Here is a 17727-nt window from a genome sequence, read left to right as displayed (position 1 = left end):
CTACAATGGTGTATTACAGAGTGACATTTCTGATTATAAATTTACAAAACTAAGACAAATTGAAAAATAACTTACTGTTACCAGTAATGGATACATGGTTTTGAAGCACAGTATGAGTGAATATGTTTATGCAGATACATTCACTATCCATCCCTGCAGCACGTTTGCAAACAAGTTAAAACAAGGCAAAGAATTTCAGATGTAAAGATGCCACATTTCTACAAAAACACAGGTATTACGTTATCCATTTTGGTTAGAGAACACTGAAGCAGTTTTTGTACATTACACTGCAGGAAATATTGCAAGTAAGCACAAGTTTTTTTAAATTATTTTATTGTACTCTTACTCGTTTCTGACCCGAGCCCACCATCACACGGTAGCGCCGACTTCTTTGCAAGTTTTACACTTACTTGCAAAGAAGTGAATGCTACCGGCTGACAACGAGCTCAGGCCCGAAACTAGGAACGGTATATAAATAGACACTATTTGTGGCCGGTTGCAGGATTTCCTGCAGTGAGCATGCATATTATTATTTCCAAGGTGGTACTAAGCTATTACACTGTTATACAGCGATATCATTTACAAAACAAATATTTGTGAATAAGTCACGCAAAAGCTCCCTAACTTATTTAGAAACATCAATACCGAAATATCCTTCTCCAGATAACAGCTGCCCCACATTTTACGTACGCAAAACAGGAAGAATTTTCCATACATGCTACCAAGAGCACACCGATTCTTTTACATTTAACCACTTTGAGAATTCCGCAACAGCTAACCACATGTACCTTAATAGACACAGACTAAGTGATGTCCACAACAGATTAACTCTACTACACACAGAAAACCACAGTAAAAACCATGGTCTACTAGACAAATTAGAAGCAATGTTACACAAAGAAAAATCTTCTGAAAACACACCAAATGAACTGAGTTTAGAAGCCACAGTTCTTCAGTAAATTTAAAAAGTTTATTTTTCCTAAGCCACATTAGATACTCACATATATTTGTTTTATAAATATCTCTTGTACAATTAATACGTAATAGCTTTATATCTTCTTTGAAATAATAATACCTGTAGAAATGCAGCATAATTACATTTGAAATTCTGTTACTTAACTTGTGTTTACACATGTTCTACAGAAGGGGAAGTGTGTATGTCCATAAACAAGTTTACTTTCACTGTGCTCCAAAACCAAGCATCCATTAATACAGATGTTAAATTATTTTTTAATTTGTCTTAGTTTTGTAAATTTATAATTACAATGTGCCACTCTGTCATGTACCACTGTAACCTTAACAGGACCAGAATTAACCCAAATTACGATGAGAAGGGGGGGGGGGGGGGGGGGAGGGGAATTAAAATGTACACTTTCCACCTGATAAGTCTCCGAGGATCAAAATGATCGCACATTGGGAGAGGGTGGGGGGAATTTTGACTGCAGGCGGTTGTTTGTTTTAGAAAAGTACTACAATCACGGAAGAACACTGGCAACAATGGCTAAAATTTACCTTATTTATAGTTTACAACTAAGCTGTCACGCTTCGCAGTTATGTCGTCAGATAACACAAGCAAATTTTAATGTCAACATCACACACTGTACACAGACTGCACGGGAAAGTGAGGGCAGGTATACTCCGGTCGACCACCTCCGACTGCCGACTACACTGTAACCCCCTGACTTCTGCACCTGCACTGACTCCGTGCAACTCCTGTGTCATCCGGCAGCACCGGTCCTAGAGTAGCAGCAGCCAGACTGGGGAATTACCGTCTCGTGTGTAGGCTGCCGTTAACACCGCATCACGAAAGGCAGTGTTAGGAGTGGCGGTGAACGGTACTGCACCGTGTTCGGCAATTTACGCGTGCTTTAGAGTTAGCACTAATTATATCTATCGAAAAGTGCAACATTTAAAGGTGCGAGTAATTTGCTTCACGAAAGAAAATTCCGACGGTAAGGGGTCGAGTCTCGTAATTGATACGATATTAAAAACTACATTGTTCTCTCCAACTGCCAGATGTTCAGGCCAGTGCACTGTGGACAGCTTCGGTCACTGTTTGTCGTCTGTTTGACTGTGAAATTTTGATACAGTTCTTACGTCACGAAAATATAAGAAAACAAATAAAATTAAATTATTAGGCTTCATCTCTACAAAGATAGGTTCTTTCTCTGATGCAAAATGTTTAACAAAAGAGCTGGCACGGAGCTAAAATCGTTTCGTCATTTAACAGCGACAACTGCAGTCGTATCGAAATTGTTGTCCTGCGAAATAAGGACTTACAGTTTTGACTAGTGACAGATGCGAGAAAATGTGTGCCTCAAATGTGTCTACTAAATAAAACACCTCTAAATGATTAATTAAGTAATTATCCAAAAAATATTTTTTTGCACAAGCGGCACTTACGATATAGTACTGACCGAGGTGGAGAATCGAGTGATACCGATATTGTCGCGACAGAAATATTACAGTAGTACTTTTTTTGTTCTAAATATAGATTGACAAAGATATGTCAACAGCATCTCAGAATGCAGAAATTAATCTCCACATTACAATTCCTCGACATTACGTAATCGTGTAGTATACGGTAAGTTCTCTACATATTTTTACGATTTTTTAAATGAAGAAAAATGCAGTATTATAAAAAAAAAATCACAGTTCCGTACTACACCAGACGACCACAGCCCGTGAGCACAGCAGCGACCCAGTCTCCCGACGCTCGGAAAGACGCGGCGACATTACGACATTACTCCGGACGTCACAGTTCGGGGAGCCACCGGGTACGAGCTCAGGTGGACGCCGGTAGCAGTCGAGGGAACTCTCACGGCACGAGGGAATGTCGTGCGCGTCCCACACCGTCTGGTGTCAGCTCTCGTGTGACAGTATTGCGGTGCCCACTTTTCCGACAGGACGACACTCGTCTGCACACGACAACTGTTTCTACGAACTGTCCAACTTATGTTGAAGTACAGCCAGCTGCCAGCGAGATTCCCAATCTGTCCCCAATAGAAAGACATCGAATCCCGCCCCAGTGTCAGTGTACGGGATATCGAGGACCGGTCGGGACAGTTACGGGCCGACTCGTCTCGGGAGACGGTACGACAGCTTTACGGCACCCTTCCGATCGAATTGGTGCGTCAGTGCAACGGGGATTTGCGACATGCAACATCGCACTGAGGAGTGCACTCTTACTGCCGAGTTCTCTGCGAATCGTTCCACTATTTTGTGATCACAGAAATAACATTGCGTACCCTCTCGAACTGCAAAGTTTCATTTTGTTTCCTCCCCTCTTCCTGGGTGTTTTACATTTTGTATATGCAACAAATTTTTAATGTGATCAGTGTGTATTTGATAAACCTAACAATGAATAGCACTACGTCCTCTAAGTCGGACCTGCAGGATACAGTAGCTCCTCGACATCACAGGTTGCCTGAAACTCTTCACCTAATTTTTAAATAAAAATCAGGTCAGTGACTTCCCTCACCCTCTACTTACCTGATTGTGTCGCAAGTCGCAGGTGGCCGAAAGTGACTGCTGTAGCACCACAGTGGAGTGGCCGTGTGGTATTCTTCAGTTTGGCGAGAAATATAAGTGTCTATCGCTCGCCCTAAATCGATGCTTTTTTATTACTCTTCTACAAAATTGATATGTGTAACAGTGCAGATTATGAATAACATTTGTAATTTTTTTAATAGTCTGTGCTGAGGATAATTAACAATTGTCTAGTCCGTGTGAAAGACATTTATTGGAAGAATATATGACATAATACAGTGCGAAACTGCAACTAAAGAGCTACATCAGTATAAAAAGTATATAACAACAAAGCTTCAGAAACACCGCAATATAAAACATATCCATAAAAAACTCATCAGTCTTCATTTATCAAGAGCAAACGGAGGTATTCACATCCAAAAGCGTGGGTCCGAGGAGCAGACTAGTGTGCGGTGTCTGTCAAAATTCTAAATATCACTTTCAGACTTTGCATTACGTCTGCTACAAATGGCCAAGACTACTGCTCCCCGACACGGGACCCACTTTTATCTTTTACTGCCTCCGAACAGTGTTTTAAAAAGACGACCCAATATAAGAATACAAATGCTTCGAAAAGAGCTTTACAAATTGTGCCCACACATTTTGTGATGTAAGTACCTAGCAGAGCTTAGACAGTCTTAACTGCAGTACACTTAAACTGTGACCGATGAACAAACTAAAACACTTAGTGGAAGAAATTGCCACAACAGATACTCTTAACCTCAAATGAAATCCTTGACACTGTTGTGGCTTAGCAAGAATGTTGGACAAAATTAATAGAACATTAGTAAGGTCAATATAAAATTGAAGTAGGGTAAAACAAGAAAATGTGTATCACATTCTACTATTTTGAGAGAGTTGCTGACAGTATATGAAATAAAATACAAATTCACATCTAACATCTAAACACTGATAACATAGCTTGAAGAATATGATGGTTATAATCACTAGGCTCATTTTCACTATGTGTAAACATGGTCGATGTCCTGCATGTTACTTCTAGAAACTGTCACATACACCTTAAGACATGCCTCTGACAACTGAGAAGTATCTGTAAGTAAACAAAACAGTAAAAATTTTACATCCTATGTAAGTAGATGACTACTTCTCCCACAACATCATCTGTTGTGTATGTTTCAGTCCTCTGCTGAAAATCCTTCCAGCTTTAGATTCTTTATTCCCAAGTGACAGGCGAACTACAAAATTTGGAATCTGTAGTTTGGGCTGCAGTTATCTAAACATCTGGTTCCAATAGCCATTTTACTGATGGACCATCAAAGTTCCCCTAAATGTCACTGCAGAAAAACTCTTACTGAAAATTAACTTAGTGTAAACCCGAACTTCAACAGAATTTTAGAGGCTGTTCACAGATTTTTTGTGTGAGTATTTTGGTATAAGGGAAAGTTATATTGTGCACATAGTAGCTCCCCATAAATTTGTGGCTGTAGCAGACTTGGATGTGACGCACAACAATAAATCTTAAAAGGCAGCAAGCGGCACTTCCGACTCTCCTGTGGGAGCTAAGTGCATATTCTGAAGGTAGAATTCGGGTCTAAGAATAGGACGAAACGAGTGAAGAGAATATTACTAGTTGGGGGGGAGGGGGTTGTTTGTGGGAAGAGACCAAACAGCGAGGTCATTGGTCTCATCGGATTAGGGAAGGAAGTCGGCCGTGCCCTTTCAAAGGAACCATCCCGGCATTTGCCTGGAGTGATTTAGGGAAATCACGGAAAACCTAAATCAGCATGGCTGGACGCAGGATTGAACCGTCGTCCTCCTGAATGCGAGTCCAGTGTGCTAACCACTGCGCCACCTCGCTCGGTAATATTACTAGTGACAGGCCGTGTGGTCTAGTGGGGATGTGCACATCCGGAAACCGAGAGGTTGTCGCATCGAATCCCGGTCAGACCACAGAAATTCAGTCTGCTTTTGATCTAGCCTTCATGTCTCAAACACTGTGAGAGTTCACCTGGAACAAAAGACAGTTCAGATCCCACGTTAAACTGTAGGTACCCTTTGCCCAGTTCGATAACTGAAGGTATATTAGGGCCACAGAAGTCCCCACAGAGGTACCTAATGGAAAGACTTTTGCCTGGTCATTCAGCTCATATAATTAATGTTTTTTATTAAAATATAATGGGGTAGATTAAAAAATCTACTCACTAGGCGGCAGCAGGATGAAACCTGTAGAAGTGAAGGAAATGTGCACGCTTTCAGTGCTAGTGGCTCCCTTTGGCAGAAGGTGAAGGACGAGGGATGCAGGAAATGGACTGACAAGGTTGAGGAAATAAGCCGGTCGATGTATTACGCTCTCAAGTTTTCGAATCTCGTCCGGTGCAGTCCCCAAAAATCAGTCTTTCCTTCTCATCCCCTGCGGTACGTCTGCTCCGACCATGGTTTCAGACAACTTTTCAGTAGTTCTCCACATTTCGTAAACCTTGTCAGTCCTTTTTCTTCATCCCTCTTCCTTCACCTTCCAACCTTCTTCCAGAAGGTGCTACTGGCTTCAAAAACTTCCACATTTCCTCAAATTTTTTGTGCGTTTTCTCCTGCTGCCACTTTTTGAGTAGACTTTTTATCTAGCCAATAATAGTTCCAAAAATTAATTATTATGTTAGCAAGATATGTCTGACAAAACAACAGAGGTAAAAGTAATGTGTACGGTGAATAATTTACGGAATAAAGGTAACAACTTGCTCAATAGTAGAGCTGCCGAGTCACCAATAGACACAAACAAGCTTCACAATACTGATAGGTTTTGGACAAATTCTTCTTCAGAGAAACTGGGCACGCACGCATGTACACCCACCACATGCCTGAAGAAGAATTTATCTAAAAGTTAGCATTTTCATTATTTTTTTGACTCAAACCTCAAATATACAGCGGACATTTCCTTAATTCATTAATAATCCACCGAGGACCTTACATTACCACGTGCAAGTACTACGCTACAAAAATATGAAATTGCTTGTTCCTGAAAAAGTGATATTTTCATGTCCAATTAAATTTATTACCATGCTGAGCAAGTAATTAAAGTATTTTCCACTTGCAATATATTTTACGAAAGTGAAGCTGCAGTTCATTTTAGATAGTATAACATTAAATTTATTCACAGCAGTGCGTATATAGATAATAGTTAATTACATTATGGAAGAGAATTATTAAGATTTGGTTTAGAGATGACAATGTAATAAGTAATTGCCATCAGTGATAACTTTAGAAGTAATAAGCAAACTCTCAGTACGTGTGTGTGCGTGTAATGAGGCTGGCAGAGCCACCAGACGGCAAGATGTTAGCTTTAACGGTCAACACCTGAGCCTCGCTCTCACGACAGTTCCGGCTAATATCTGACCGTAGCCACAAGCCACGATGCGACACTCCTTTCCCGGGCAGAAATGCCCGTTTCTCAGGGCAACCAATAATCCTAGTCCTTCACATAAAGTGGGTGGGAAAAACACAGACGCAACCATTTAACGTAACGAGTCGGACGCGAAGTTCACAGAGAACTGTCGACCTTTTGGAACGCACTTTAGAGGTCGAACTGCAGAATTTTTACATGCTTACACACAGGAAAATGATAAAAATCTGGAATCGAGTAATACACAGAGAAATTGTGTCGCACAGGAAGGTACAGGGGACACAGTGGAAAGATATATGTATATATACACACACACAGATGTAGACAGGAGTAAAAGGTGGTTTTGTCACAAACCCTCCCCGAGGGAGAGCTACTCGGCAGCACTGGCAGCCTGCTGCTTCTCGGGAGTGCCGGCTGCGCCGTTCATCTCGCACTTGCCCTCCAGCACCTTCGTCCCGTCGCTCGGAGGCTCTGCCTTTGGCTTCTCTTCTGTGTCACCTGCAACAGCCAAAGGGACTCCGTAAAGTCAGTTGTTAGATTCCAACATCAACTGATAGCATTTGTAGATTTTAGAAAATCTTTTGGGTATGTTGACTGGATACACTCTATGAAATTCCAGTGTGTGTGTATGTGTGTGTGTGTGTGTGTGTGTGTGTGTGTGTGTGTGTGTGTGTGTGTGCGCGCGCGCGTCGCAATTTACAGACTCTCAATAGTGAGGTAATTAGCGCCCTAATAAATGTTAAGAGAAATGAATGTGGATGTTGTTGTGGTCTTCAGTCCAGAGACTTGTTTGATGCAGCTCTCCATGCTACTCTATCTTGTGCAAGCGTCTTGATCTCCCAGTACGTACTGCAGCCTAAATCCAACTGAATCTGCTTAGTGTATTCATCTCTCTGTCTCCCTCTACGATTTTTACACTCCACGGTGCCCTCCAATACTAAATTAGTGATCTGTTGATGCCTCAGAACATGTTCTACCAACCGATCCCTTCTTCTAGTCAAGTTGTGCCACCAACTCCTCTTCTCTCCAATTCTATTCAATACCTCATTAGTTATATGATTTACCCACCTTATCTTCAGCATTCTTCTGTGGCACCACATTTCAAAAGCTTCTATTCTCTTCTCATCCAAACTTCTTATCGTCCACGTTTCACTTCCATACACAGCTACACTCCGTGCAAATACTTTCAGAAACGACTTCCTGACACTCAAATCTATACTCGATGTCATTTAACCGTACAGTAAAGCTGAATGCCCCCGGGAAAAATTACGGCTGTAGTCTCCCCTCGCTTTCAGCCGTTCGCAGTACCGGCGCAGCGAGGCCGTTTTGGTTAGTGTTACGAGGCCAGATCAGTCAATCGTCCAGACTGTTGCCCCTGCAACTACTGAAAAGGCTGCTGCCCCTCTTCAGGAACCACACGTTTGTCTGGCCTCTCAACAGATACCCCTCCGTTGTGGTCGCACCTACGGTACAGCTATCTGTATCACTGAGGCACACAAGCCTCCCCACCGACGGCCAGGTCCACGGTTCGTGGGGGAATGTGGATAAAATGGCTAAAACTGTTATAACACAGAGGAGAGTAAACCTACATAATGACACAATCTCTCACTCCCACTTCACTTGTGTTGACACACTCTCACACGTCTTAAGATTATAAAGAAAGGGTGAAAGGAGATATGTGGGATGAAATTGTAAGTAGAAAAGAATAAGCTGAAATATCGGCACAGGGACAAGTAACTGGCTGATCGCTTACAAAAAAATATGGGTCAGCCAGTCATCCGGTTAACACACTATGACCATCTCTCTAAAATTTTAGTAAACAATTTTGACACGCAAAAAGATTTAAAACTCTTACAGCATTCGTGTGATCGTCACTCAAAAATAGGGAGCAGACCGATAGGTAACTCTGCCAATTCCCTCCAATACGAAGATAAAATGCAGTCTAGTAAAATGTGGCACACAGTGCTCTGTACGTAACAAGCACCACACACTGGAGGGCTCTCTCGGCAGATCGAGAAACGGTGCCTCGTAGGGCTGCGGCCTATTCGAAGACGAGTAAAGAGCAACTCGTCCTACCTGCGTGGCCGGAATGACGGAGGCCACGGCCGTGTCGCGGTCTTTCCCAGATGCAGCTACCGTGTCACTTCCAGCCACTCTTCCGTCGACACGTGACTTCGTCGACAGCGAGGCGGTAGTACGCGTGGGGACGGCACGCTGAACTGAGTGACGATCTCTACACGCCACCTCCACTCTAAGGAGGAACTGAGACGAGAGTTGTAGGCTGTCTCCAATGTGATTCAATCTGCACACACACAGTGAGCTGTACAGGAAACTGAGGTGAAATTTTGGAAGACAATTACAGTGCAGGCAGAAGAAAAATTACCAATGGTACTGACATCCTGCCAGAATTGGCAGAGGACTTTGAAGAGTAAGTGAACACAATGCATACTGCCGTGAAAAAGAGGTTATAAGATGAACGCAGACAATAGTAAAAGGTGAGTAATGGAATGCAACTGAATCCATTTATGCAATGCTGAGGAAATGAGATACTGAAAGTAATTCACAAATTTTGCTATTTGGGCAGCAAAATAATTAACGAGAGGTAGAGGGGATGTAAAATGCGTGCTAGTATTATCGAGAAAACCTTTTCTGAAAGAGGAGTTTGTTAACGTTACATACAAATTTACACATACACAAGTTTTTTTTAAAAATGTATTTGTCTTGATAATAGAAGTGAAGGACTCTAGCAGAACAGAAAAGAATAGAATCTTTTGAAATATGGTGCTATAGAAGAATTTAAGAGATTAAATGGGCAGATTGAATAATGAGGTCATACTGAACCAAATTTCAAATTGTGGAGAAAAGAAATTCACAGAAGTATGTGACTAAAACAAGGGATCGTCACTTGGTAATACATCCTAGGGCAACAAGGAATTGTTTACTGTGTGTGTGTGTGTGTGTGTGTGTGTGTGTGTGTGTGTGTGTGTGTGAGTGAGTGAGTGAGTGAGAGAGAGAGAGAGAGAGCGCACACACGCGCAGGTGTGCACAGGTGGGGGGAGGAGGTAGAGGAATTCTTCCGGAACAACAATGCATGACTACAGCAAGAAGGTTCAAACAGATGTACGTCGCAGTAGTTATGCAGATATTCAGACGCTAACAAAGAATGAAAGGATGGACTTCTGTGAGGAGCTGCATCAAAACGTTCTTTGGACTGAAGACCACAGCAATACTGACTGAGAAAACACACAGTGCATCTCAAATAATTTCACAAACCTTATGAGAATGTTCTCAGAACAGACCAGAAGTAAACTCAGCATAATGAGAGCCTCAGATCTTTGTATTGACTATGTTGATCTAGCAATCTGATATGTACATGTACTAACAAGGAATTACTGTTTCATCAGAAAAATTGGACGATTTATTCAAGAGAGCATCACAAATTGAGCATGTCAATAACACACAGGCCCCTGCAATGAGAGATGATGCTCGCAAACCCACCCATGAAAACCAACTCCATTGACCCAAAATCATGAAATTTGGGATGAAGCAAAGTTTCACACTACAATCAAAGCAAAAACTCCAAAATTATTAATTTTGTTGTATAATAACATGAAAAAAAATCATTTGTTATCAGACTGACTGACTGACTACATTTATCTGGTAAAACCCCTTTTTCTCAGGAACAGGTAGATGTACAAAATTTACACTTATGCCACACAATAAGGTCTACGGTCTCTTGGCAGTATCATTAGTGTTCGCAATCAAAAGTTTCACCAAAAGCCTTTACGATACTTCCCATCAGTCTAAAATCGTGATATCTGGCATGAAGAAAGGTGTCACAGTGCAACTAAAAGAAAATTGTTAATTTTTAATTATATCACAGGAAAAAATATTTCTTCTGTCACTAGTTATCCTACTTCAAATGTGAAATTTAAACATTCTCAAAAGTCTTGGAATCCCTGGGATTGGCGTTTTTCTGGTAGTAATACTAGTATCAGGGAGTCCTGCACGCAGCTGGCAGTCCCCCTGCCTGAATACTGCCAAATATTCATCAGCAATCTGATAATGTGTGACATAGGAGCACACGCCGAGCCTGTTCGTGACTCCAATCTAGTTTGTGCAAAGTTTTATTTTACTACGGTCAGGGTGTATACGTGAACGAGAAAAACAAATTCCTGGATTTCCTAGTTAAAATGCACTGTCCATCAGGTGAATATACACTTTTTCTCAGGTGAAAATATACTTTTTCTGTGTTAAGTGACAATATACTTTCCCTTCGAGTTGTAAAACTTACAAATCCTTTGAATGATAAACGTATTTTACACCAGTGTAGAACCTGCCACTTTTGGAAAAGAAACCCAACAAAAAACAACACATTTTGAAAACATATTTGATGTTTGGCAACATGTACACTGAATATTTTCCTATTGTTGTTGTTGTTGTCTTCACTCCAGAGACTGGTTTGATGCAGCTCTCCGTGCTACTCTAGCCTGTGCAAGCCTCTTCTCGAAAGAACTACTGCAACCTACATCCTTCTGAATCTGCTTACTGTTTTCATCTCTCGGTTTCCCTCTACGATTTTTACACTCCACGCTGCCCTCCAATGCTAAATTAGTGATCCGTTGATGCCTCAGAATATGCCCTCCCAACCCATCCCTTGTTCTAGTCAATTTGTGCTACAAATTTCTCTTCTCTCCAATACCTCCTCATTAGTTATATGATCTACCCATCTAATCTTCGGCATTCTTCTGTAGCACCACATTTCAAAAGCTTCTATTCTCTTCTTGTCCAAACTATTTATCATCCACATTTCACTTCCATACAAGGCTACATCCCACACAAATGCTTCCAGAAGAGAATTCCTGACACCTAAAAGTATACTCAAAGTCAACAAAATTCTCTTCTCCACAAATGCTTTCCTTGCCGTAACCAGTCTACATTTTACATCCCCTCTACTTCGACATCTTCAGTTATTTTTCTGCCCAAATAGCAAAACTCACCTACTACAGTAAGTGTCATTTCCTAATCTAATACCCTCAGCATCCCCTGATTTAATTCTATTACACTCCATTATCCTCGTTTTGCTTTTGTTGATGTTCATCTTCTTTCAAGACACTGTCCATTCTGCTCAATTGCTCTTCCAGGTCCTTTGCTGTCTCTGACAGAATTACAATGTCATTGGTGAACCTCAAAGTTTTTATTTCTTCTCCACGGATTTTAATTCCATTTCCGAATTTTTCTTTTGTTTCCTTTACTGCATGCTCAATATACAGATTGAATAACATCGGGGAGAGGCTACAACCCTGTCTCACTCCCTTCCAAACCACTGCTTCCCTTTCATGTCCATCGACTCATAAGTGCCATCTGCTTTCTGTACAAATTGTAAATAGCCTTTCGCTCCCTGTATATGAATCCTGCCACCTTCAGAATTTGAAATAGTATTCCTATAAACATTGTCAAAAGCCTTATCTAAATCTACAAATGCTAGAAATGTAGTTTTGCCTTTTCTTGATCTAATTTCTAAGATAAGTCACAGGGTCAGTATTGCCTCACGTGTTCCAACACTTCTACGGAATCCAAACTGATCTTCCCCGAGGTCCGCTTCTACTAGTTTTTCCATTCGTCTATAAAGAATTCGCGTTAGTATTTTGCAGCTGTGACTTATTAAACTGATTGTTCGGTAATTTTCACATCTGTCAACACCTTCTTTCTTTGGGATTGGAATTATTATATTCTTCTAGAAGCCTAAGGGTATTTCGCCTGTCTCATACATCTTGCTCACCAGATGGTAGAGTTTTGTCAGGACTGGCTCTCCCAAGGCTGTCAGTAGTTCTAATGGAATGTTATCTACTCCTGGGGCCTTGTTTTGACTCAGGTCTTTCAGTGCTCTGTCAAACTCTTCACACAGTATCCTATCTCCCATTTCATCTTCATCTACATCCTCTTCCATTTTCATAATATTGTCCTCAAGTACATCGCCCTTGTTTAGACCCTATATATACTCCTTCCACGTTTCCGCTTTCCCTTCTTTGCTTAGAACTAGGTTTCCATCTGAGCTCTTAATAGTCATACAAGTGGTTCTCTTTTCTCCAAAGGTATCTTTAATTTTCCTGTAAGCAGTATCTATCTTACCCTTAGTGAGCTAAGCCTCCACATCCTTACATTTGTCCTCAAGCCATCCCTGCTTAGCCATTTTGCACTTCCTGTCGATCTCATTTTTGAGACGTTTGTATTCCGTTTTGCCTGCTTCATTTACTGCATTTTTATATTTTCTCCTTTCATCAATCAAATTCAATATTTCTTCTGTTATCTAAGGATTTCTACTAGCCCTCGTCTTTTTACCTACTTGATCCTCTGCTGCCTTCACCACTTCATCCCTCAAAGCTACCTGTTCTTCTTTTACCGTATTTCTTTCCCCCATTCCTGTCAATTGTTCCCTTATGCTCTCCCTGAAACTCTCTACAACCTCTGGTTCTGTCACTTAATCCAGGTCCCATCTCCTTAAATTCCCACCTTTTTGCAGTTTCTTCAGTTTTAATCTACAGTTCATAACAAACAGATTGTGGTCAGAGTCCACATCTGCCCCTGGAAATGTTTTACAATTTAAAACCTGGTTCCTAAATCTCTGTCTTACCATTATATAATCTATCTGATACCTTTTAGTATCTCCAGGGTTCTTCCATGTATACAACCTTCTATCATGATTCTTAAACCAAGTGTTAGCTATGATTAAGTTGTGCTCTGTGCAAAATTCTACCAGGCGGCTTCCTCGTTCATTTCTTAGCCCCAATCCATATTCACCTACTACGTTTCCTTCTCTCCCTTTTCCTACACTCGAATTCCAGTCACCCATGACTATTAAATTTTCGTCTCCCTTCACTATCTGAATAATTTCTTTTATTTCATCGTACATTTCTTCAATTTCTTCGTCATCTGCAGCGTTAGTTGGCATATAAACTTGTACTACTGTAGTAGGTGTCTATCTTGGCCACAATAATGCGTTCACTATGCTGTTTGTAGTAGCTTGCCCACATTCCTATTTTTTTTATTCATTATTAAACCTACTCCTGCATTACCCCTATTTGACTTTGTATTTATAACCCTGTATTCGCCTGACCAAAAGTCTTGTACCTCATGCCTACGAACTTCACTAATTCCCACTATATCTAAATTTAACGTATCCATTTCTCTTTTTAAATTTTCTAACCTACCTGCCCGATTAAGGGATCTGACATTCCACGCTCCGATCCGTAGAATGCCAGTTTTCTTTCTCCTGATAATGATGTCCTCTTGAGTAGTCCCCGCCTGGAGATCCGAATTAGGGACTTTTTACCTCTGGAATATTTTACCCAAGAGGACGCCATCATCATTAACCATACAGTAAAGCTGCATGGCCTCGGGAAAAATTAAGGCTGTAGTTTCCCCTTGCTTTCAACCGTTCGCAGTACCAGCACAGCGAGGCCGTTTTGATTAGTGTTACAAGGCCAGATCAGTCAATCATCCAAACTGTTGCCCCTGCAACTACTGAAAAGGCTGCTGCCCCTCTTCAGGAACCATACGTTTGTCTGGCCTCTCAACAGATACCCCTCCATTGTGGTTGCACCTACGGTACGGCCATCTACATCGCTGAGGCAAGCCAACCTCCCCACCGAAGGCATGGTCGACGGTTTGTGGTGGAGAGGGGACGGGGGGATTTTCCTATTACAAAAGCATGAATACAAATTCCCAACTATTACAGCACGGTAGCTTTTGAAGTTGTGAAGCGATTCTGTCAGACAATCATTGCTCGTGTCATGTTATTTGCCAGCCAATGACAGCACATATTCAGAGCAAGGGCTTTGTGATGTAGTCAGTGAATAGCAACCTCACTGGTGCAACACACAAACAGGAAAAGTTAGTCGATTATATATTTTCAGTACAGCTAGATAAAGAGATAATCTTCCACCTATAGTACAGGCTGTCAAAACCCTTTTTCTGTCCCCCCACCCCCCTCCTGAGGATATGGTTAGGCGATATCCTAAGAACATAGCTTAAACTGCAGCAGCTGAATATTTCTAACGAGCAAAATTACAAATTTCACTGCTGTGCATCGAAAATTTCGTTTATTACCTGGACGAATAAATGTTTTGACGAGGCCTTCGACTTTTCTATTGATAAGTCAGTTATGTGGGAAATTTGCTGAAAAATTCAGCAACAATTTTTTTAAGGATAATTATACTCTTTTTCCACCATTACTGAATAATTGTAATATATGAAAGAAATATGAAAAACTAAGCTTTAAGCTTTGTATTTTTTAGTGTGTTATCTTTCAATGTGCATCAAACACAAAGATGCTGGTTAGTTTTAAATAATAGCATAAACGGTTGGTCTTCGGACCTGAAAGTTTTCTAAGTGGCTGGTCTTTAAAGGGTAAAGTTTTGAACGAGAGTAAACCGCTCTGCAATTTAAGAAATTAATTGCACATTCTCACATGTAACATAATGCATCTTGTGTTCAAGGACATTTTCTTTGAAACTAATGCTCGTCAAACCACTAATCGCAATATTTTCCTACGACCTGTTAGAAATGTAAACAGCTGCGACATCATGTTCATCAAAAGCGATTTTTCTGTTACAAAGTCACTGTCCTAAAGCATTTGACATATTTTGCTGTTGGCAGGCACTAGTGTATGCAGTTTGGTTTGCTGTAAATAGCGCATTTTGTCTGCAACTAACGTTTTATTTTGGTGTTATTCTCTTGTTTATGTATTCTCGTGGCAGTATTTTTCTGCAGTTGTGGGCCAAAGTAAAATTCTTTATTAGAGTATCAGTTCTTGTCAGTCAAAGTTAGAAACATTTATCATGAAACTAAACCGATGAATAATTTTCCGAATTCTAAAACATTCCTGGATTTTCCGCCAAAAGAAAAAATTCTCGGGATATCCTGGGTGTATACTCGCTGTGTGGCCGAACTAGAAAGAAGGAACAGATTACTAAATAAAACAAAATTGTCCAGTTACTAAACTCGATTAAAAAAGGAACACCCAGGGAGAACCAAGTTGCAGTTCCCAAAAGCAAGTACTTACTTATAAAGTTACTCAGTCGTGTGTTACCAGTGTACCAGTATTGTGTTCGAGTATAATGACTTTTCTGGAGACTAGAAATCTACTCTGTAAGAATCAGCACAGGTTTCGAAAAAGACTATCATGTGAAACCCAGCTCACGCTATTCATCCACGAGACTCAGAGGGCCATAGACACGGGTTCCCAGGTAGATGCCGTGTTTCTTGACTTCCACAAGGTGTTCGATACATTTCCCCACAGTCGTTTAATGAACAAAGTAAGAGCACATGTACTATCAGACCAATTGTGTGATTGGATTGAAGAGTTACTAGATAACAGAACGCAGCATGTCATTCTCAATGGAGAGATGTCTTCCGAAGTAAGAGTGATTTGAGGTGTGCCACAGGGGAGTGTCTTAGGTCCATTGCTATTCACAATAGACATAAATGACCTTGTGGATAACATCGGAAGTTCACTGAGGCTTTTTGCGGATGATGCTGTAGTATATCGAGAGGTTGTAACAGTGGAAAATTTTACTGAAATGCACGAGGATCTGCAACGAATTGACGCACGGTGCAGGGAATGGCAATTGAATCTCAATGTAGACAAGAGTAATGTGCTGAGAATACATAGAAAGATCCTTTATCATTTAGCTACAATATAGCAGGTCAGCAACTGGAAGCAGTTAATTCCATAAATTATCTGGGAGTAGGCATTACAAGTGAATTAAAATGGAATGAGCATATAAAGTTAATCATATACTGCTTACTGATATGGTGTAGAGAGAGAGAGAGAGAGAGAGAGAGAGAGAGAGAGAGAGAGAGACGATCCAACGGAGAGCAGCGTGCTTCATTACAGGATCATTTATTAATCGCGAAAACGTTATGGAGATGATAGACAAACTCCAGTGGAAGACTCTGCAAGAGAGACGCTCAGTAGCTCAGTACGGTCTTTTGTCGAAGTTTCGAGAACATACCTCCACCGAGGAGTCGAGCAGTATATTGCTCCCTCCTACGTATATCTCGCGAAGAGACCGTGAGGATAAAATCAGAGAGATTAGAGCCCACACAGAGGCATACTGACAATCCTCCTTTCCACGAACAATAGGAGACTGGAATAGAAGGGAGAATCGACAGAGGTACTCGAGGTACCCTCCGCCACACACCGTCAGGTGGCTTGCGGAGTACGGATGTAGATGTACACTTTTTGCACTTAATTATGTACACCGGTAACGTGCGCGAACAAAATAGTCTGCCATATTGGCAAAGTTCAAACAAATATTAACGAGTTTTCACAAAGCGAGGAACTCACCCGCAGGCTGCGGCTGCGGCTCCGGCTGCAGCCCCAGCGCGGCCAGGATGGCGGCGTTGTCCAGCACCTCGGCCGGCCGCTCCTGCTTGAAGTAGGACAGCACGCCCGAGCCGCCCGCCCCCACAACCAGGGCGCCGCCATTCTGCAGCCCGTCGCCGCGCAGGTCTCCTCCCAGCTTCATCGCTCGGCCCTGCACGGTCACAAAAACTACTTACGAATGTACTTCAAATACTTCACACTTTCACAATAATTCAAATCCGAATGACACAACTGCCGACACGAGTCGACGTTACCGTATAATCTACATCTGTACCCTACAGAGTGCACAGCAGACGGTACGTCACAGTGAAGCGCACAGCAGAGAGTGCACCCCACCGCACCAGTTATCGGGGCTCCTCCTCGTTCCGTCACGTACGGAGCCCGGGAGGAACGGTCGAATACCTCTGTGCGTACAGTAATAATTTGAAACTTATCCTCACGATGTCGAAGT

The 17727-nt window shown here is 41.5% G+C and overlaps 1 protein-coding gene across 1 annotated transcript in view; it reads right to left on the bottom strand.

The window, feature by feature from the left end:
• Positions 1-3723: 3723 nt before the first annotated feature.
• The window catches only part of LOC126108917 (prostamide/prostaglandin F synthase-like), a 48562-nt gene continuing 34558 nt past the window's right edge, over positions 3724-17727 (bottom strand). The window contains exons 4-5 of the mRNA XM_049914280.1: positions 17238-17427; positions 3724-7384 (exon numbers count right to left, since the gene is read on the bottom strand). Of these exons, the coding sequence (XP_049770237.1) occupies positions 7257-7384; positions 17238-17427 (318 nt within the window). The 3' untranslated portion in view covers positions 3724-7256. The remainder of the gene's footprint in view (positions 7385-17237; positions 17428-17727) is intronic.

The sequence above is a fragment of the Schistocerca cancellata genome, chromosome 11 (genome assembly GCF_023864275.1).
Source record: "Schistocerca cancellata isolate TAMUIC-IGC-003103 chromosome 11, iqSchCanc2.1, whole genome shotgun sequence".
Classification (NCBI taxonomy): domain Eukaryota; kingdom Metazoa; phylum Arthropoda; class Insecta; order Orthoptera; family Acrididae; genus Schistocerca; species Schistocerca cancellata.
Note: the sequence above shows the minus strand (reverse complement) of the source record. Positions and strands in the feature narration are given on the sequence as shown.